This window comes from Sciurus carolinensis, chromosome 2 (genome assembly GCF_902686445.1).
Source record: "Sciurus carolinensis chromosome 2, mSciCar1.2, whole genome shotgun sequence".
Classification (NCBI taxonomy): Eukaryota; Metazoa; Chordata; class Mammalia; order Rodentia; family Sciuridae; genus Sciurus; species Sciurus carolinensis.
Window position 1 is genome coordinate 167,768,447 of NC_062214.1, and position 21,595 is coordinate 167,790,041.

Genomic DNA, 21,595 nt, shown 5'->3' on the forward strand with positions numbered 1-21,595 from the left:
CAGATATCCCAATTTTTCCAGATACTGGAAAGCTGGACTACTATTGAAAAAGAAGGAAGAAAGGAAGGAAGGAAAGAAAAAGAAAGGAAGGAAGAAAGAAAGAAAAGAAAGAGAAAGGAAGGAAGAAAGAAAAAGAAAGGAAGGAAGGAAGAAAAGAGGGGGTATGGAGGGAAGGAGGGAGAAGAAAAGAAAGCAAGTTTACTTAAATGGAAAACAGGCATCTCTTGACTTCTATGTCAACATGCACCTACCATTGCAATAATAAGAGTTTTTTTTTTTTTAATGTTGTCATGAAGAATAGCTTACTTTTAATTTTTCACCAGGAAAATGGAGTGATCCAGGCTCACTTGCCATCTCCTGGAGAGGGCAGAGAGAAAAATGGAAGTATAAAGTGACTCCAATTATAAAGTACATTTAAAATCAAAGAATACAGTCAGCTCTCCATATGCTCAGGTCCTGCATTCCCGGATTCGACCATCCACGTACGAAGCTATTTTAAGTGCATCTGTGCTGAGCACGTAGAGACTTTGTCGTTACTCCTCAAACAGTGCAGTGTAACAGCAAGTCACATCCCACGAACATTCTATCAGGTTTCACCTGTAATATAGAGACGATATAAAGTACGCAGGAGAATTGCATAGGTTATATGCAAATACTGTGCCATTTTTACAAGGGACGTAAGCATCTGTAGATTTTGGTATCCACAGAGGGGTCCTGGAACGAGTCCCCTGAGGACACTAAGGAATGCCTGTCTTAGGTTTGTTTTGCCCGGTGCACTGTTAGGTGGTGAAACTGTATCAGGAGAAAAACCTTCAACTGCTCATCTGTGCCTGGTGACTATTGAGTTAAATAGCCGTTTCCCTTCGAGTCTCGCTGTAGTCCTTACAATTTGTTGTGCAGAATGCAATTCATTTGCACTTGTGTTTGCTCTCTGCGTCCCAAGGCTACTTTTCCCCCTGTTTTAATAGGCATAAAACCCCTAATAAAAGAGAGTTGAACAAACAGTTTGAGAACAGAGGAGTGAGTGTAAACACACAGTACTTGCATCACAAGGTCATCTGACAGGCAAGGGCTGGAAGAGAACCGAATCCAAATCTCCTTTTACACTCGAAACAACTGAGACCCAGAGGCTTGGGTGACTCACTGGAGGACGTGCAGCCAGTGTGCGGCCACACGCCTGAATCCTCATGCTTGTTCCATGTAAGGGACCCCACGGAGCCCTCAAACGTCCACGACCAGGTTTTTTAAGGACCCCATCCCTTTAGAATGGTGGGTTCTTAGAAGATAGGAAACCGAGGCCAATGGCAAAATGTTGTCCTTTCAGTATTTGTGCCAGAGAGCCCAGGCACCTGCCACGCCAGATCTATCTTCAAGTCGGGTGGCATGATAGCAAACAAGTAAAGAATTAAATCACTGTGGCACTTTCGGAGAGTGATAAGATTTCAAGCATTGAACCAGTATGGTCCTACCGAGAGAGAGAAGGGACTCATGGTAGTGTGCCGGAGATGGGGGACCAGGTAGCTCCTAGCATTCGTTTGACCATTACCAACAACAGGAAACTCCTTACCGCCAAAGGCCAGCTCGTTAGAAGGTTTTCCCTGGACTGGGCCCAAATCTACCTCCCTGGGACTTCCAACTTTAGCAACTCATTTTTCTGAGTGTCACAGAAACCAGTCAGCTCATAGATGTCAAGCAGCATGTTCCAATGTAAGGCTCAGTCCTAAAATAAGACAGTGTGTTTCAATGTTTTAATTGGAAATAGCATGTTTGGGAAAATACAGCATACCAAGGGGATGACTTACATGTTCTCATCCAACCTACAGTTCATAAAAGTGTTTAAAACCACCACTTCAAAGCAGGGCCAGAAAGCCAACTTCCAGAGTCTCAGACCTGTCTGTGTGAGTCACCTGACATCATTAACAGGACACACCAACTCCCTTCCGTCTATAACTCTAGTCAGGGTTTTACAACATCCACGCCACTGTCCTTCAGTATCTGAAGGAAATTTGACATTTCCAAGAAGGAAAGTCTGTGCATTTTGCTTTCGAAGACACTGGTGGAATCATAAAAGGACCCTTCTAATCTAACCTCAGTTTTTCATAGACAAGGAAATGGACACCTAGAAACAGGAAGTGATCTCCCAGGTCCATTAGCAAGTGATGGCTAGAGTGGAACTGGCCCCCTCCAGCCCCCAAAGCAGGCTGTGTGCATGACTTGTAGTTACCCCAACATCTAACCCCCAGGTTTGCCTTCAAGTTGGGATGGACTTCCAGGATGGACAGTTGGCGCACATGTATGAGGAGAAAGCGCAGTTCCCTCACCCCCTCTTCATGCACTCCTAGAGCGTCAGACCACGTGCTGAAGGAGTCCCCCGTGGTTCCACATTGCATTGCCTGATTCAGGTGTGGTGTTCAGTGCAAGAAGAGGCCTCTCTGGGGTGTGGGGGGAAAGGTTCACTCATGCACTGCTGGTGGGACTGCAAACTGTGCAACCACCATGGAAAGCAGTGTGGAGATTCCTCTGAAAACTTGGGATGGACCTACCATTTGACCCAGCTATCCCACTCCTCGGCCTATACCCAAAGGACTTAAAATCAGCATACTACAGTGATGCAGTCACATCAATGTTTATAGCAGCTCACTTCACAATAGCTAAGCTGGGGATCTAACCTAGATGTCCTTCAACAGATGAATGGATAAAGAAATTGTGGTGTATATAAACAATGGAATATTACTCAACCTTAAAGAAGAATGAAATTATGGTATTTGCAGGTAAATGAATGGAACTAGAGGCTATTGTGTTAAGTGAAATAAGCCAATCCCCAAAAAAACAAAGACCAAATGTTTTCTCTGATAAGCAGATGCTAATTTACAATAAAGCGAGTGGGTGCTAGGAAAGAATAGAGGTACTTTGGATTAGTCAGAGGGGAGTGAAAGTAAGGGAGGGGGCATGGGGAGAGGAAGGATAGTAGAATGAATGGGACATTATCACCCTATGTGCATATATGACTACCTGACCAGTGAGATTCTACATCATGTGCAACAAGAATGAGAAGTTATATTCCATTTATGTGTGATGTGTCAAAATGCTTTCTGCTGTTATGTATAACTAAAAAGAACAAATAATTTTTTTTTTTTTTTTTTTAAAAAGAGGCCTCTCTGCTCCAAACCCAACCAAAAGCTGCAAGGTGCCCAGAGAGACAAGCAGAGGTCAAGAGAAGCCAAAAATACTTCAGCTTTCATCTGAGTCCCCAGGTCCAACTGAACCAATTGCCTTCTTGCCCATGGCCTCTCGGGGCCCCAGGATGGGCAGCCGATGGTCAGTAATGAGGGTAAAAAGGGGTCTGAGGAAGCAGGCCTTCCTGTGCCACTCACTGAAGTGCCCAGAACCCAGGCTGCCTTTCCCCAGCCGGACACAGTGGCTCCTACTCCCACTATTCCCTGGCTGGCTTCTGCTGCTGGCCACAGATCTGAGAATCTAGTACTGCCCCCCTCTGAACCCTGCGTTAACAGGAATAAACAACTTCCTCGAGTGGAGGGGGACTGCTGGAATGCAATTTAATAACTACGGACATCTCTCTCAGAAGAAGATACACCAAGCCAGGTGCTGTGGGGCACGCCTGTAACCCCAGCAACTTGGGAGGCTGAGGCAGGAGGATCGCAAATTCAAGGCCAGCCTCAGCAATTTAGCAAGACCCTGTGTCATGATAAAGAAGGACTAGATGTAGCTTACTGGTAAAGTGCCCCTGGGTTCACTTCCAATATCATTTTTAAAAAAAAGAAAGAAAGAAAAAGAAAAAGGAGGAGGAGGAAGAAAGGGGAGGGGAGAAGACTGGGGAAAAAGAAGAGAAAGAAGAAGAAAAAAGAGATACACCAATACAATTGAAAAGAGAACTAACTCCAGCTGGTTCCTTCCGCAGCCACCTGAAGGTCGTGAGTGTCAGGGAGGCTACAGGCTGGTAGCTGATTAGAGGGAAATCAGATGAGCCATTAGGCTCCTGCACTAACTTGGGGTTCCAATCCCTCATCAGGCAAGACAACACCCCTCTAAGAGAGAAAATATGACTCCCTCCACCGCCAGCCACGCAGCCACTCGGTGGACTTGGGTTTCGGCAGGCACTGTCACCACGTTGTACCTGTTTGCCCCATTGGCAAAAGAGACACCAAACCCAACCTCCACCCACTACCCAGCCTCCCCAGAGTGCAGGGAGCACCAGCTGGAGAGATCTCAGGGAAAGACAGGCCGAGAGAAGACAGTCTCCTCCATGACCCTGGGTGTCCGGGAGAGGGATGTCCTTTGATTTTAGTCTCTCATCCCAACTGGAGGCTGAGAACTTGGGTATTGGGGCCAGACAGACCTGGGTCCTGGCTAGGTGGTACACAGCTGGCTAGTTGGGACTCCTAACCTCCAAGCCTGACTTTCCCCATCTGTACAACGGGGTCGATATACCTATGCACAGGTATTAGCCACCGTGACCATGTGACCAAAGGCTGAGCCCAGTGGCGCTGGCTGGCATGGCACGTCTCCACAATGCGGGCTCGGTTTATTTCTTTTACTATGTAAATTTTGAAGCATCATCTACGACATACACGCCACGTGAGAATTTGAGAGAGGATGAGCTGAGACAGGGAAGTGCCAGGTTATGGCACTAAAGTCCCTCTGGAGGAAGGGCTCTGTCACTCTGGGGACTGCGGCTGCTCCGGGCTCTCCTCCGACCTCCTCCCCATCTCCCCCGACTTCCCACAGCCCTGCCACGTGGGCCAGCTGAGCGTGCCCCCTGCGCCCCATGCTTAGAGGAGAAAAACGAGCCTCAGAGAGGTTGAGCACTCCCCCCAGGCCAGACAGCCTGTGTGGCTGAGCAGCGTCACAAATCCAGGACTGCCCGTCAAGGCTAGAAGGCAACCAAGGCAGGTGAGGGGCCCAAAGAACCAAATTCAAGGAGGTCCCCCGACCGCAAACACCTTGCGGTTTGCCCTGCCGCTCACCCGAGCCTTGGGCTCTTCCAGAGCACTCAGACTAAGGTCGTGCATGCCGGCCACCCACAGCACAAAGCCCCAGGAACTCACCCCAGAAGCCTTGGGGGGCTGCAGCTACCAGTTGAGCTGGGTGTCTCCTCTCAGGAGCCAGGAACACCTCCCAGAGCAGCAGCAGCGGGCAACGTGGTGCTACTCCAGCCACGAGAGGCTTCCGTGCACCCTGGGACGGAAGACGGGCAGGGCTGGGGGGACATTCCCATGCCCCGCTAAGGCAGCTGGGCCCTTGGAGGCCTCCAAGCCCCTTCAACCTGAGGAAGGGCGGATCAGGATGGGCAGCAAGCCGCTCCCGTGACGACCCCCGGGACAGCAGCCCAGGCTCTCTTCTCTCAACCCCTCAGAGTCCACTTGGCCCCCAAGCGGGCTGCCCTCTACCTCCTACACATCAGCGAGGTGCTGAAACGAGTTACAGGACATGCAGGCTGAATCTGCAAAGTGAAAAACTCTTTCCTCACATAGATGATTGCATTTACTAAGTAGCCACCGGGTTGGTGCCCAAATTACTGTGAATTTAACTTCTCCCCAGAAGCAACACCTGTTCACCAAAGGGTAGAACAGATAGGTGGAGCCGTGTGAGGATTCAAATCCCACTTCCCAGGCAGGGCGTTCACCAGCCCCTCCTTCCATAAAAGGGACCACAAAGTCAGGCATGGTGGCGCACACCTGTAATCCCAGAGGCTTGGGAGGCTGAGGCAGGAGGATCATGAGTTCAAAGCCAGCCTCAACAAAAGCAACTCTGTGAGACTCTGTCTCTAAATAAAATACAAAACAGGGCTGGGTATGTGGCTCTGTGATCGAGTGCCCCTGAGTTCAATCCCTGGTACCAAAAAAAAAAAGGGACCACAGTGGTACAAACAATCTCCCATTGCTCCTCTTTTAAAAAATAGCCACAATTTATTAAGTTCCTATAATGGACCAGGCACTGAATTTTTCTTTTTTTCTTGTGCATATTATTTAACACTCACAACAACTCTACAGGTTTTTGGTTTTGAAGTGTAGCTTACAGTAAAGTGCCCAAATCCTCAGTGCACAGCTCCATGGATTTTATATATATACACTCTACCATCCCACTCTTATCATGGACCAGTTCTGCCTGCTCATGGTCTTCATATAAGTGCACTCACACAATGTGTGCTCTCTTGTGGTTAATTTCTTTCACTCAATTTTGGTTTTATAATTCATCCACTCTGAGGTACATCATCATTTGTTCTTTTATGGAGCTGTATAGTATTCCATTGTATGACTGTGCCGCAATTTACCATTGAACCAGGTGTAATTATCACCACCATCCTCATCCTCATCCTGTTTTGCAAATGAGGAAATGGGGTTCTAAATTGCTTACTAAGTTTGTAGCTTAAGGTCACCGAATGACATTACAGGTGATCAAGGACTTGAACCAGGTCCCTCTGCCTCTAAAAGCAGCTCCTCACCTCTGGAGTACTAGGGCAGCAGAAATGAGGTCCTCCCTGTGTGATCACAAACTCCTCCCCACTGAGGTACAGTTTGGGAGTCAGAGACAACCTGCCCTAGGTTTGACCATTTCCAGTATTTATCTGCTTTGTACCTCAAGCCAATGGGGCAGGTACAGCCGTCACTCACAGCCCTGTACCTTGAGACTACAGCTTTGCCAACATTTCGAAACAACTGCAAACAGCCCAAATGAGTAGGCGGCATCCTCATCCCTGGCCATCAGTGGCTCTCAGGGGCAGCCCCTGCCCTAGCTCCACAGAGACTAGTTGCCCATGACAGTAGCTCAGATAGAACCATTTGAAACTCCTCCAAAAAGCACTGCAGGCCCTCGGGCCAGGTTTCTCCATAGCCTCCAGTGCTGGCCTGACCCCAAGGAATGGCAAGATTTTGTCCTCTGAATCCCGCAGGCCTTGAAGGTCCATTCCCAAGGCAGCCAAGGGGCAGCCGGGAGCCCACTGACCTCCACCTCCTCACCCATTAAACTCAGGTGGCGTTCCAGTCAGTCCAGCCAGACATGATTTAACGGTTGGCCGTGTGCAGGGGTGGGGGACTCCAGGGGAGGAAGGGCACAGGACCAACGCTCCAAGGTGCCTGGGGCACCCTTTGCTCTGTCGATTATTAACAGAAGCCACCCCCAGCAGACAGAGAAGGGGAAAGTCCGAGGGGGTGGCCTGCCCCCTCCTCCCAGAACCCTCCTCCGAACACACCAATCCAGAGCCTCCCTAGGACATGAGATCATGCCACTTGGAGGAGGGGCGTATGCAGAGTCACCCAATCCAACTGGCCGCCTCTCCAGTCCTGCAAAATTGCCTCCAGAGGCAAGGGAGATGAGAAATAACCCTGGTGGTTCTGCAGTTGCTGAGTGACAGGGACTGTGCCCAGTGTCTTCCGTGTGCCAGCCTATGCTACTCTGCCTGGGTTCGAGTCCCGGCCCTTTCTCACTGTGTTAATGAACTCCTCTGCACCCCAGTTTCTCCATGTGTAAAATGGGGATGGTATGGAACTTTCCTCCACAGGGTCGTTACGAACTTCTGAGTTAATGAACACGAAGACTACCTCACATTTAAGAAAATGTCATTACTGATGGTTCACTTGAGCCTCCAAGTAATCTCTGGAGATAGAGCTGAAAAGTCCAAGGTCTAGCTGTTCGTTCGAGGCACAAGTTGGTAGAACTGGGACGTGAGCTCTGGCACCTCTTCTTTCAAGCCATGGTTCCTCCCTCCTACCATGACCCTCCCTCCCCTTCAGTTACCAGGACTTCATGATTCGATTGACCACGAAATCCAATTTAAGCCAGCCCCAGATTCTCCGTTGGCCCTCAGAGGCCATCTTTCCCCAGAGTGCCACTGAGGTATAGCAGACACCCACCTTCCTCCTGCCAATCGGCATCGAGGCCGGGAAAGGTGAGCCACTGACCAATGGCCAAAATAGCATTTTTTCAAGCTGCTTCAAGGCCTATAGCCAACAACCAGGCCATGGGTTACAGAGCCAGCAGCTACAGAGGCCATATCTACCCCGCGAAGACTTTGTGCAGGCCCCCAAACCAGAGGTTCCCCAGGATCCTGGGCAGAGGGTGGGAAAGGCGGCTTTGGACCCAGGAAGTTGGCCAGCAAAGCAGGATCTGGCCCGTCCACATTCCCTCTGTGGGCCTCATCTTCAGCTCCTGGGCAAGGTTCCTACCCTCCCTGGCTGTGGAGGAGCTCAGAGTCACAGGTCACTGCCAGCTCTGGGCCCACACCTCCCTGGACTCCCTGGCTGAGAGCACAGGGCTGCTGTGGACGGGAATAATGGGCCTGAAAGGATTTCCTTTCCCTTTTAAGAGCTAGATGGCAGGAAATCAGGCTCTGGGCCTGAGTGGCCTAAATTCGACCCTGTGTGTTCTAAGTGAAGACACTTAGGTGGGGTGAGGGGTTAAGGCCTGAAGACAGCCAGCTTCCCCAGGGGATGGCGGAGCCTCCCCTTGCCTTCACAGCCAGCCTCACCCTCCAGGGCCTGTGGAGTCAATGTCTCAATCTTTGTTATCTCACTCCAAGAACTGACTCCAATGGAGGAAATTCAGGACTGACTTAGACCCCCACCCCACCCCCAAAAAACACTCAGCCAGTGTCACCAGAGGGGGAATTAGAAAGATATCGGTCATCACTCACATATGCCTGCAGGAAATGGGCTCAAGGTAAACCAAGATTAAATGTCTTTGCTTTTAGTCAGAGAAAGATCAACACACACACACACACACACACACACACACACACACACGTCATTCCCCCCTTAGGGGACAAGAGGCCTAGGTTCACTGTGGTCCCAGGAAGGGCTACTTGTCCTCCTCCTGCACCACCAGCCCCTGTCCTGGAAGAGGAAATATTTCCTATTTTTCTACCTCTCGCTCCTGATCCCCAGTAACACCTGCCAACCAGGGAAGGAAGAATCCAGAGGGTTCAGATAGATCTGCACAATCTTGAGAAGAGCTCTGGCCTGAACAATGTCTGCAGCAGGCCTTTGGGAAAGGCCTCGTGGAGTCAAGGGGGAAATCCAGCTTAACCCCAAAACCTCCTGAGTGCAAGGAACCAAAGGCAACTCTAAGTTGGCAGTTTCTCCCTCCCCAAAACATAAGTCCAATGCCCCCTTGCAGGAAAATCTTTCCTTTCTCAGGGTCCTCTGGTCTTGGCTGGGGTGCTTCTATCCAAGGCAACCCCCACGACCTACTTTGTGTAGCATGGTTGGTGTAACTGGGACTAAGGTGGTGGGAATATTGGCGACTTCCTATTGTTGGTCAGTGCTAACACCTCTCTTTAATAGCCCTCCAAATTGGACACCAACCCAGGTAAGTGACTGAGCCCCTCACTACCAGAGAGGCTCCTCTCCAGGCCTGCAATTCTTCCTCACACCCACCCAGGAGCTGTTGAGAGGCCAGGACTTGCTTAACTCCTATGGGGAAAATGAGTCTGAAGTAACTAAACCAAAGAACTTGCTCCAAGCCAGACCCGCTGGTGTGCCGTGGGCTCTCTCCTCCATTTTGGCTCCCCAGTCATGGCCCAAAGGAATGAAGACCACAGGTTAACCAGAGACTGGATGCCCCTGAGCTGTGGCCGCTGCAGCAATAAAGCAGGAAGTAGATTCCTCTGCAAAAAAAAAAAAAAAAAAAAAAAAAACCTCCACCCCGCAACCCCCAGTCCCCAGTCCCCACTAAGCTCAGCAAAGGGAGCTAGGTTCAGCTGTCAGTGCCAAAGCCAGCCACTGCCCCTCCTACCAATGCAAGGTAGGCCTGGGGAGCCCTACAGGCTAAGTCAAACCACAAGCCAAGGAAGACCAGCCCCACCATCAGTTTCTTGAAAAACGGGGTTTATTGATTTTTAAACTGCAAATAGTCGTTACAAAAAGTTTTTTTTTCTTTTAAATAAATTCACACAAAGAAAGAGAAATAGAAAGCGACGGTAGTGACCAGCAAGAGGAATAATAATTACATTCATCTTAATGTGTGTGTGCGCCAGTTCTGTTTACACTAACATTGGAAAACTCCAAACCTGGAATCCAGAACCTCAAATCTGCGAGCGGAATGTCTTGAGATGGGCACGTGGAAGTCAAAGGGTTTCTTTTTTTTCTTTTTTTTTTTTTTCCCTTTTAGAAGCTATACATAAAGTTGTTTTCCTTCTATACTGTCACAGAACTTTTACATACATTCTCAGTCCTAGCTGTGAAAGGCCTAAAGAGAAAGAAACTCAATTTGCAGTCCAACACAAAGGGGGGAATTTCTAAAATAAATAATCCAACAGTTTTTTGCATTTTTTTAAATTAATTTTTCATTTTTTTAAAATAAAATAACCAAAAAAAGTGTAAAGTTACAAAAAATGTTGTTGAAGAATAATATATTAAAACTGTGGAAAAAAAGGAAAAAGACACGTCACAAAATTTTAAGATTAATATGAAGATCATAATTTAACATAAAAGAATATATTCTATGGATTTGTCATCCCGATAAATATGAACAAAATTAACAAAAAAAAAGCATAGTTTGGCAATAAATACGTTTTGATAAGTTAAATAAGCTTTTTTATATTGATGTGCAGTGACAAGCAAAATTTTTTGCTCTCCAATTTCTGAAAGTTATATGAAGTTTAAAACCCAGGGAAAGAAGCATGGCGTGAGTGCTCTAAGGGTAGACCTACCATATTCTAGAGCAAAAACCATTAAAGCTACTTCTACAGGAAATCGTTTTACACAGATATTGTATGTGGAATGAATACCATTAACTGCTCACCCCTTACATGATTTTTTTTTTAAGCTTTTCTCTCTTTTTTTGTTGTTGTTTTTTTTTTTTTAAAGATGTCACATATGAACTGGGGAACTTTAGCACCAAAATCAAGTCTCTCATAGTCCATCTAGCTGCCCCTTCCTCCCCACTTTAAAAAAAAAAAAAAAAAAAAAGATTAAATCACAAAAGTCCCACTTATATCAAAATCTTCATCCGCTTTTTCAGCCTTCCTTCCTGCAGACCTACACAAACCCAGGCAAGATTAGTCAACAGGGGTTCGGGTTGGGAAGAAAAAAGGTTTTGAATCTCGAGACAAGTTTCCCCAAAAACCCAAGTCCGGCAACGACTCTTCTAAAGGGAGGGGACAACTCTCTACTGGGAAGAGGAGGAAGTGTGCGGGAGACCAAAGGAAGGGAAGGTGCGCTTGGGTCGCCAGTGGGGGGAGCTGCTGGTTCTGGGTCTCCCCCTCCCCCTCCCATGGGCAGAGGCTCCGGGAGGCCCACGGGTGCCCCCTGGCGCTGAAGAGGTAATGTAGTCACAGTGACAAAGTTAGATAACAAGGCACTAAGTTGCTTCTGTAAACTGTTACTGCTTTTTCTTTTGTGATTTGGCACTTAAGGCTTAAGCCGGAAAAAAAAGGCATCTACTGACAAATATGGGACTTGTCTGTTATGCGTGGTGAGTGGGCGATAAAATTGAGGGAGGGGTTTCAAGCCAGAGGAAGCTACTGACAAATTGACTTGTCCTTATGTTAGGAGGGGAAGGGGGGGCATTCCAAGGTTCTGGGGAAGGGGATGAGCTTAACCTTGTTAATGTAGGGGTTGTGGGGAATGGGGTGGGTAGTGGTGAGGGTATGGGATGAGGGTGGGGGAGAAGGAAGTGGAGGCAGGGGGTCCCTCCCTACCCTGGTTTAGTCATCTGAGATGGAAAGTCTGCTGAAAATGGGCAGGCGTCTTGAGTTGTCCAAGGTGGGGGAGTCTGAGCCACTGTGGCTGCTGCTGGAGCTGCTCAGGTAGCCCTCCTGGTCCGAGAGAGAATCCTGAGGGCTGGGGGGAGAGTCAAACATGTGAGGGGACTCAGACATGGGCCTGAAGAGGAAGGTGGTGGGGGAGCCACCCCCAGGCAGCCCCATACTAGGAGCAAAGAGGCTGGCCAGCTCCTGGCTGGAGAAAGCAAAGGGGTTATTGGTGCCATCGGGCAGGGTAGGTGAGCCCAGGAGGTCATCGGCGCTCAGGATTGGGGGTGGGGTGATGGACGTGGGGCTGTCCAGCAGCCCCGTGGCAGCGGCGGTGGCAGCGGCACTGGGAAACCCAGCAAAGCTAAAGCTATGCTGGAGGCGGGGACGGTCAGCGGAGAGGTCCCGGGCCCCGGCCAGGGCGCGGCGCTCCTCAGCGTTGTGGATGAAGTGGCAGCGGGGCCCATAGGGGCAAAAGCCGATGGTATGGAAGGTGCGGCACAGCTCCGTCTTGTACTTGGGATGGCGGGTCAGGCTGCGGAGCTCGTGGATGCCGTGAGCGAACTGGCACTTGTCCCCGTACTTACAGGCGCCGTTTTCCTCAAAGGGGCGGCACAGCTCCGTCTTGTAGCGGCTGGAGTTGACCTGGCCACTCCCGGGCTGCTTCTGGGTGGGCAGCAGCCGCTCGCCCCCTTCAGAGAAAGAGCGATCTCGGAAGCGGCTGTCCCGAGAGCTCAGAGCCGGGGCTGGCTCACCCTTGAGGCTGCTGAGGAGCTGGTTCTGGTGGAACTTGGAGCTGGGCAGGGTGACTGAGTGCCTCCGAGGGAAGCCTCCGCCAGCAGGGGTACCCACTGCCTTCCTGTCCAGCAGGCAGCCCCCTGCACTGGGAGTACTGTAGTTGAGCATCTTGTTACCCTGAGGGGAAGAGAGAGAAGGAAAAAGATGGTTAGTGAGGGAGGACATCCACAAGGCCAGAGAAGGGCACCCACTAAGAATGACCCCCTCCACAATCTGAAATGTCCTGTCTCCCTAAAGAACCAGCTCCTCCTCTGCTCCTTCAAGCCCCCTTCCCTCCCTTTCTCCCACACACCAGCCACCTAGGTTTATTTTGGCCCCATGCATAAGAAACTACAAACCCTGGCTAACAATTATTTTATGTGTGCATTCTGCTCCATGCCAACCCCTGAAATGCACCTTCATATCCTCTATCACCAAAGTTATCATTTTTATCTATAAAATTCAACTTCTTTGCCCCCCAAACAGATTCCTCAAAGCAACCCTCTAAATACTCCCCCACCCCAACACAACTAGGCAAATCCCAGAAAGAAGAGTAAACCTGAGCCAAGTCCCCTCTTAATCAGTCCCTGCTTAATTGATAGCCCCTTCCCCGACAACATGGCCCAAGACTCAACTTCCTCCTTCAGAAGTGTTCCCTTCCTCTGGCAACAGGTTTTTAGATTGTCTGTACTTTTTCTTGCTGGAAGGAGGGCCTGATCTGAGGTTGTTGTTAGAGATGTGATGCCTGAAAACACAAACTCATGGCCCCAGGCTCCTGGAAGGGGTACCCTGGATGGGCTTATCTCCCACCTTTCCCCACCCCCTTCACTGGGAAGATGCCTATGCACTTGGTTTCCTGGCTGAGAGAGAGGCTTGGATAGGAGCACCAGTGTTTAATCTAGAACTGCAAAGCCCAGATGGGAAGGAAAGGAAGAGGTACACTCCACACCCACCCAGCACCCTGCAGTAGAGAGAAAACTTGGGGTGGGGGAGGCAACACTGCCAGGGTTCTGTTCCAGTGGGGCCTTGGTCACTTGCCCAAACTGTACCTAAGATTTGGAAAGGGTGCCGGTGGGGGACCTGAGGGATGGTTTCCCCACCCATGTGGGTGTCATTGTGCAAATTCTAAAGTTGGTCCCTAAGGATCAGCAGCAGGGGATTGGGAATCTGTAACCACAACCACCCCACGGAGCGGATTACAGGAACCCAGTTGCGAGCTGGTTCTCAACAATGAGGTTCATTTAAAAAGTCCTCCGGGAGGAGGGGGTGAAAAAAAGAGAAATAGATCAAAGAGCTGGAAAGCCAGGCAGAGAAGAGCCCTGAGCTCAGGCAGCAGCCTGGTTTGTGGTGTTTAGAAGGTAGGGAAGGAAGGAAACTGAAAAGTCAAACTTTGTGATGTTGTTCTTCAGCTACTCGGAGTGCCTGCACCCCAACCCTGCAGCCCTGGGGCCTTGGCAGCTGTGCCTACAGGAGCAGCAAGCTGGGAAAAGAGAGCAACATGACCCGACGTGTTTAAGAGAAGGCAAAACACTTCACCAATTAAAAGTAGCCTAGCAGCTTCACTCTTTCAAACAGGGGGGAGAGGGATGGGAAAAAAATTTAACAACATCTCTAAGCTTTTGTTATGTACTTTTCAGCCACACTCCTAGAACATTCCGCGTTGAAAACTTGTTTTTTCAACACGGCTGACAAGCTACCCGGTTTAGAAAGGCCCCCTAAGTCCTTACTGGAGGGGGATTCTAGAGCCCAGGCAGCATTTTGTCACGCATCCCCCAGCCACCAGCCACCAGCCTGGCAACCCAGGTAAGCAGGTCCACCCACTTTCACCCCCAAAGTTTGCACCGCGATCTGTTATCGCGGGAGGAAGCCCAGCTGAGCTGGAGCAGACACAAATCCCACTGCAAACTTGCTTTGCTACATCTTTATGAATCAACTCTTGGCCTTTTTTTTCCCCCCTGCAGATCCCCAACTTCCTCAAAGCAGAGAGAGAAATCTCCCAGCAAGACATCATCCCGAGACTCACTTCCCCGAAGGACCCCCCACGCAACACTAACATCTCAAGGGCCGGCAATGGTGCTGAGCAGGATCGAACCCCTCTGGGCAGTACAGAGACCCAGAGCGCAGACAGAGGAAACGTGTAGTCCAGCAAACCCCGGCTCAAGCAGCACACTATGTTGCCCAAAACTTGTCCCAATCCCGGCTAGTCCCAAGATCCACGCCTCGCAAACTTCGCCCCCCCAAAACTCTGCTCCCCAGATTCACATGTAACCCCACCGGGAACTGTTGAAACTCAAAGAGTGCGGAGGACACGGTCAAATTCCTTCAAAGTGGGGAAATGCGGTCGGAGAGAAGAGCCGTCTCCCTTCTTTACCCTCTACCCACTGCGTCCCAAGAACCTAACTTTCAGAGGTTCTTCTTTTTAGCAAAAGAAAAAGACTTTTTGAAAAGGAAACGTTCCGCCCCACTTTACCTTGCATAAAACTTCGCTCAAGTCGAAGATGGTGGCAGACACGAGGGTGGTGGTCATCGTGGGAGCTCGCACGGGGCAGGGGCGCGAGGATCTGGTGTGTCGTGAAGGTCCCGGTGCAGGGAAGGCGCAGCCTCCGGCTCTCCGGTCTGGAGTCCCACACGCCTGCTCCCGGCGCCCCTCGCCTTTCTGACTCTCCCGGGCTGCGGCGCGCAAAGCCCAATTTATAAAGTTTCAGATTTGGTGGGCTGGGGGGAAGGAGGAGCTTTAAACTTATTTAAATGAGGAAGAGGAGGAAAAAAAGTTGATTGACACTGAGGTTGAATCAGCCATGCGGTCAAGCGAGGGGGGTGCGGGGGGGGGAAGAAACTTTCAAAAGGAAGAAGGGGGAGGGGAGACGAGGAAAGAAGGCGGAAAAAAAAAAAAAAAAAACCCACTCCGAGCCGCGCACAACTTTTTTTTCTTAAAGAGGAAAAGTTTCGAGTCGGCGGGCTCCGCTCCCCGGCGCTTTGGGCGCCCCTCCCTGGGGCCGCGCGGCGCAGAGGGGGAGGGGATCGCCCCCCCTTTGTCAGCCTTGGAGCGCGGCTCTGTGACATCACTCATTCCACCCCCTTCGGAGTTCTTGTTGTTGTGTTGTTGTTTTTTGTCGGGCAGGAAGGCGGGCTCGACTTTCTCTTTTTGTGAGCGGGAGCTGAAGCCTGTCCCGAGTGCCCGGGCTGCGGTTTCCATCTTGAGCTAGTCTCCATTGAAACTTCTCCAAGTGCCGGCACAACTTACCTTTCCCCGACTCCTCTGTCCCCACTGGGCTCCCCTTCGCAAACCGGGCCAGGCAAAGAGGTTGGAAATTTGGAGCAGCCAGAACGTTCAAGTCTAGGGTTTTATGGTTTTTGGGGTTTTTTTGTTTGTTTGTTTTTTTCTCCAGGCCGACGGGTGGGGGGAATAGAGAAACTTTTTTTCCCCTTCGAGGACCTAGCCTGGCGGGGGCGAGGACAGCACGATTTAGTTCGCCGCACGCGTCTACACTCGCGCTCGCCTGGCAGCCGGCGCTCTCCGGGTGTGGGCGGGAGGGGGCATGCGTTGCGAAAAAGACCACCGCCCGGGAAGACTGTTAATTTTAGCAGACCTAGGCGTGGCCTTTCTTACATGCCTCCAATCTTTAACTTTTTAAATACAGAAAACCCTGACTCTTTCGTGGGCACTCCTTCCGCCCCGCAAAAAAAAAAAAAAAAAAAAATCCACTGAGCAACGAACCACTTTCCTCCTCCCCACACAAAACCCCAGACGTTAGAACAGTGAAAAAAAAAAAAAAAGTTACTTCGGTAAGAATGAAGGTAAAGAAGTGGGGGAGGCGACACTTTTAACTTATTGTTGCTTCTCTCCCGCCACCACGAGAACGGAACATATGGCTTGTCACCCTGTGCTGTTTTGGGGGGAGGGGACATGGGAGCCAGGAAACCGAAGGGCCCGCAATGAATTATTACTCCTTTAAAAACGATAAGTATTTATTTCCCGTTAAGTTCGAATGCTTCCCCCATTCACCCAAATACAAAGTTGTTAACGGGTCCCCCACCCGCTCCCCGCGCCTTGGCCCTGGTGCTGGAGTGAAGACCTAGGCGGAAATCGCGGCTAGGGCCGCCTCCTCGGCCCTCGCACGTTTCTTCCCAGCACTGAAGGCCGCCGGGTCTGTTATGAAACCCCGTGAGCCGAGTGGCTGCGAGCGAGTTCCATTGCAATGTAATTAGGTCACCCCATTATGGGCACGTTTCTTTGGAAAGGATGGGGCGGGCGTAGCACAGCGCTCGAGTCGCACCCCCCCCAACACACACACACACACACACACACACACACACACACCCCACTACTGCATTTCTTATTTATTCGTCAACCACTGGGCAAACCCAGGGAAACCTTCCAAATCACAACTGTTTTAGGATCCAGTTGTTTTTCCAACTTTACGAAACACACAACTTCTGCTGCAGCCACGAACCTTCGTCATTCCCAACGGGGTCTGCTTTTATTTATGCCTCCTCTGACTTGAATTGATGGCCCCCATTTTTAATCGGGCTGCTGCCCCTTTTTCTGCCGCGGCTGTCCAGCCGCCTGTTGCTTCTCTCCCCCCCTCTCCCATTTTTCATCTTCCCTTGAAATCTGGCAAGCGCCAGGAAGGGAAATAACTTCCATCCACCTTAATTTAAATCACTCGCGTGTATAGGTTTCTTTCTTAAGGGGATGTTTGCTCGATCCTTTCCCTAGCTCCAACAAGTGGGGGGTGCATTTCGTGCAGTTTCTTGGTGATGAGGTAATGAGTTCCAGATTTCAGGACAGAGCAGGGTGCGCGTTAAAACCACAAGGTTCGTCTGAGTCCTGATGTGAAGTTATTTCGGTTTCTTTCTCCCTCCCACCCCCCAAAGGCTGGGGTCTAACTCAGGAGGGCTCGCGAAGCTCAGCTGGGGGTCCCGGGAGGCGAGTGGAGAAGTGAGGGGGAAGGGGACCCGGGGCGGGCAGGGCCACCTTCCCGGCCCAGGACCGGTCCCCCGGGGCGCGGGCTGTCCCTGCGCTCCCTCCCGCGGCAGTGGGACGGGCGAGCAACACCCTCGCGGGGCCCCGGCGCCCCGGGCTGACTAAAAAGTCGTTTTTATCAAAAAGAAAGACGATTCCTCGAATTTCCTCGCCCGGTCCAACTCGCGCCGCGCCCCCCTCCCCCGTCCCGGGCGCGGGCTGGGCGGGCGGCGGCCGGCCTGTCCGGCTCGCTGCGAGTTGTTTACCGGCCCGCCGACCGCCCGGGTTTGTGCCAGCTCCCAGAGCCCGTCTCTATAATTAAACTCTTCTTTTAATTGTCGGGTTGAAACGTCACTTAGGGGACTTTCCAAGGGTGAGAGAGCAGAGAGGAGGGCGAGAGCTCCTTAACCCTTCGCTGACCCGGCGTCCCTGCCGCGGCCGCCCGGGTGGGGCGAGGGTCTGCGGCCGGGCGCGCGGCCCCTCCGGGACGTGCCCGCAGGAGGGCCCGCAGGAACCCCCGCGAGCGGCCACCGGGACAGGGAGGCCTTCTCGAGGCCGCTCGCCCTCCCGCTCCAGCGCGGCCGCCCCTTCGTCTGCACTGCAGCCTCGGACCGGGAGGCGGTGGGCCGCCACTGCGCGCGCGCCCCATTCGCTGGGAGCGAGTCCGCGAGCGGAGGGGAGGGGCGGGCAGGGGCGGGGCGGGGCGGGCCAGGTAGCTTGGCTTGGGTGGGGGTGGGGCCGTAAAGTTCGTGAAAGGCGGAAAGTGAAAGTCCTAGAAAGGAAGGAGGCGCGGCTTCTATGTTCATCCGCAAATCCCGAGCCTGGGCTCACCTCCTGGCAGATGGGAGTGTGTGTCGAGCGCTGGGCCGCGGACCCCCACCACGGGTCACCCGCGGCACTCGATGCACCAGCTCCCCAAGAGCCCAGCGGCGCTGCACCTCCTCCCAAGCTTCGGGTCGTTTGCAAAATCTTCCAGGTTCTTCGGATTGGGACCTGTCTGTCCTCCAACCTCTGCTACCTGGGGCCGCCTCGAGGTCCCTGGGTAGAGAGAGAGAGGGAGGTCCGGCCGAATTGGGCCCCTAGAGTCACCAGGGTTAGGGTGACCTATTGTGTTTGAAGAATGCAGATTCTTCAGCTAGAACCCAGGTCCAGTGAGTCAGACGCTCTGGGTGGGGCCAAGAATTTGCATATTTTGGTAAATGTCCTGCCGGTAACAAACATTAAGGTTTATAATCAATGGTCGGTCCAGGACAGTTTAGTCGGGGGCGGGGGGCGGGGGGCGGGGTGGGAGGGGATCCAGGAACCAAATAACCAAACCTAGCTCTGCAAGTCTGAACTGTGAACTTTTTTTTTTTTTTTGAAATGAGGTCTCTTTTGTTGCCGCCCAGGCTTTTCTTCTAACTCCTGCCCTCAAGTGAGCCTGAGGAAGAGCCGGTTGGTCAGGGTGAAACCATGGGAATTTGCCGCCTAGCTGAAAAATACCTGAGTATAGTCACAAGGATTTCTGAAAACAACTAGATCCCTGGGACACTGTGGATAGACAGCAGAAGCCAGTCTCCTGTCTTCTCAAAGCCCTCAAGTCCTCAGAACGTGGAGTGGGCATCACTCAGCTGTTAGCATCCTCCTGAACCGCGGGGCCTAGGAGAGGGCATTGAGGGTCTACTGTCAATGCAGCAGGCACGGGCAGCACTGCATGGTGTCCCGTTGACTGCACTTCAGGGAGCAGGCCACCTCCTGCCAGGACACTGAGAATCCAGCCAACTCCAGGCCTGGGAGGGTGTCAATGCCTTGAAGCGGGACATTTAAACCTCATTCTTAGGTCAATTGTTTTACTACTTTCCCTGCAGAGATGTTCCAGAGTTGAGTCTCCAGGCTAGCCCACATCTTCACCTCCCCACACCTGCTTGGCGGCCCTGTCTAGGATAAACCCTTAGTCCACGTCATCTGAGTCCATTTTGGTGGGGGTTTTGTTTGTTTTGTACTAGGGATTGAACCCAGAGGCCCACTACCATTGAGCTACATCCAGAGCCCTTTTCATTTTTCAGACAGGGTCTTATTGAATTGCTGAGACTGCCCTTGAGTTTGAGATGTCTTGCCTAAAGCTCCTGAGCCACTGGGATTGCCGGCATAAACCATCTAGCCCAGTCATAATCTGATTCTTCCTACAGCCTTGACTTTCACTGTCATTGCTTCGCCAACCTCCTTTCCCCCAGGGCACTACCGGTGCTCTAGTCAGTTTTAGAAGGAAATGAGCCATCTTCCTCCTGCCCCAGGGCTTTTGCACATGAAAATCCTGTTGGTCCATGAAAATTCCAAATCATTCTTTAAAACAACTCAAGCATCACTTCCTCTGTGAACATTCTTGACCTCCACCTCCCCCACCAAGATAAGGTATCTATCCTCATGGAATGTTCATTGAGTAGTCAGTTCAGTTTGTGAGCATACATTCATTCCAGTAATTTTATTTTTTAACACCTATTTAAATGGTGTACAGATTTTTAATTTTTTTTGTACTAGATTTTTATTTTTTTTGTACTAATTTTTTTTTTTTTAGAACCCAGGAGTGCTTTACCCGTTCTTTTTTTTTTTTTATTTACTTTTTAAAATATTTTTTGGTTGTCAATGGACCTTTATGTGGTGCTGAGGATCACACCCATTGCCATACTCTTGCCAGGCAAGCACTCTTCCATTGAGCCACAGTCCCAGCCCTTTTTTTTTAAAGACAGAATCTCGCTAAATTGCTGAGGCTGGACTTCAAATTTGCTATCCTCCTGCCTCAACCTCCCAAGTAACTGGGATTATAGTGTGTACCACCAAACCTGACTGGTGTATAGATCTATGAATGTTAACATATAAACAGATTCATGTAATACCACCACAATCCGGGGATCATGCCCCCAAAACTCCCTCCAACCATCCTTTTGTAGTCAAGCCCTTCTCCATCTCTACTCTCTGGCACTACTGATCTGTTCTCTATCACTGTAATTTTGTGTTTTCCACAGTGTCATATAAGTGGAATCTTAAAGAATTTATGATTTCACACAGCCTTTGAGATTTAACCATGTTTTTGTTTGTATCACTTGTTCATTCCTTTTTATTGTTAAATAGTATTTCACTGTATGAGTATACAATAGTTTAACCATTCACCTGTTGAAGGACATTGGATTATTTCCAGCTTTTGATCATTACAAATAGAGCTGCCATAAACGTGTACAGGTTTTTGTGTGAACATAAGTTCTTATGCCTCTAGAGTAAATAAGTAGGAGTGAGATATCCGGGTCACATGGTAAGTCTATGCCAGAATTAACTTAGACACTGCCAAGTCACTCTTCACAATGGCCTTACCATTTTGTATCTCCAACAGCAACGTGTGAATGTCTGAGAGTCCAGTTGCTTCACATCCTCAGTACTTAAAATTGTTACTGCTTTTCACTTTCATCATTCTAAGAGGTATCCAGTCATGTCTTATTGTGGTTTTAATTTGCATCTTTAATAACTAATGATATTGAATATCACTTCATATGTCTAATTGCCATCTGCATATATTCTTTGATGAAATGTCCATTCCAGTCTTTTGTCCATTTTTTAGTTGGGTCATTTATTCTCTCACTGTTGAGTTCTGATAATTCTTTATATATTCTAGATAGTACCTTGTCAGATTTGTGAATTGCAAATATTTTCTAAGTCTGCACCTTTTCATTCTTTGAACAAAGTACCTCTCACAAAGCAAAAGTTTTTCACTTTAATAAAGTATAATTTATTAGTTTTATCTTTTGTGGGTCATGCTTTTGGTATCACAACTAAGGACTCTTTGCCTAATCCCAGGTCATTGAGATTTCCTGTTTTTTTTATAAAAGTTTGTATATCTTTCAGGTTAGTTGTTAGGTGTGTAAATTTTGTAATTATTTTATCTTCTTGCTGTATTGAAAATTTTATTAATATATAATGTCCCTCTTTGTCTCCGTAACTTTTTTTACTTAAAGCCTATAATGTGCAGGGCACATGCACTACTATAATCCCAGTGAGGAGGGAGGCTGAGGCAAGAGGATCACAAGTTCAAAGCCAGCTTCAGCAACTTAGTGAAACCCTGTCTCAAAATTTAAAAAAAACAAACTAAAAAAAAAAAAAAAAAAAAGGCTGGGGAT

General features: G+C 49.9%; 1 protein-coding gene across 1 annotated transcript; it reads right to left on the bottom strand.

The window, feature by feature from the left end:
• Positions 1-9,827: 9,827 nt before the first annotated feature.
• Positions 9,828-15,161, bottom strand: Zfp36l1 (ZFP36 ring finger protein like 1). Its single transcript, XM_047540500.1, has 2 exons — positions 14,955-15,161; positions 9,828-12,622 (listed from the first exon to the last, which is right to left on the bottom strand). Exons 1-2 carry the CDS (start codon positions 15,009-15,011, stop codon positions 11,663-11,665), a joined length of 1,017 nt encoding a protein of 338 aa, XP_047396456.1. The 5' UTR covers positions 15,012-15,161; the 3' UTR covers positions 9,828-11,662.
• Between the last annotated feature and the right edge of the window lie 6,434 nt (positions 15,162-21,595).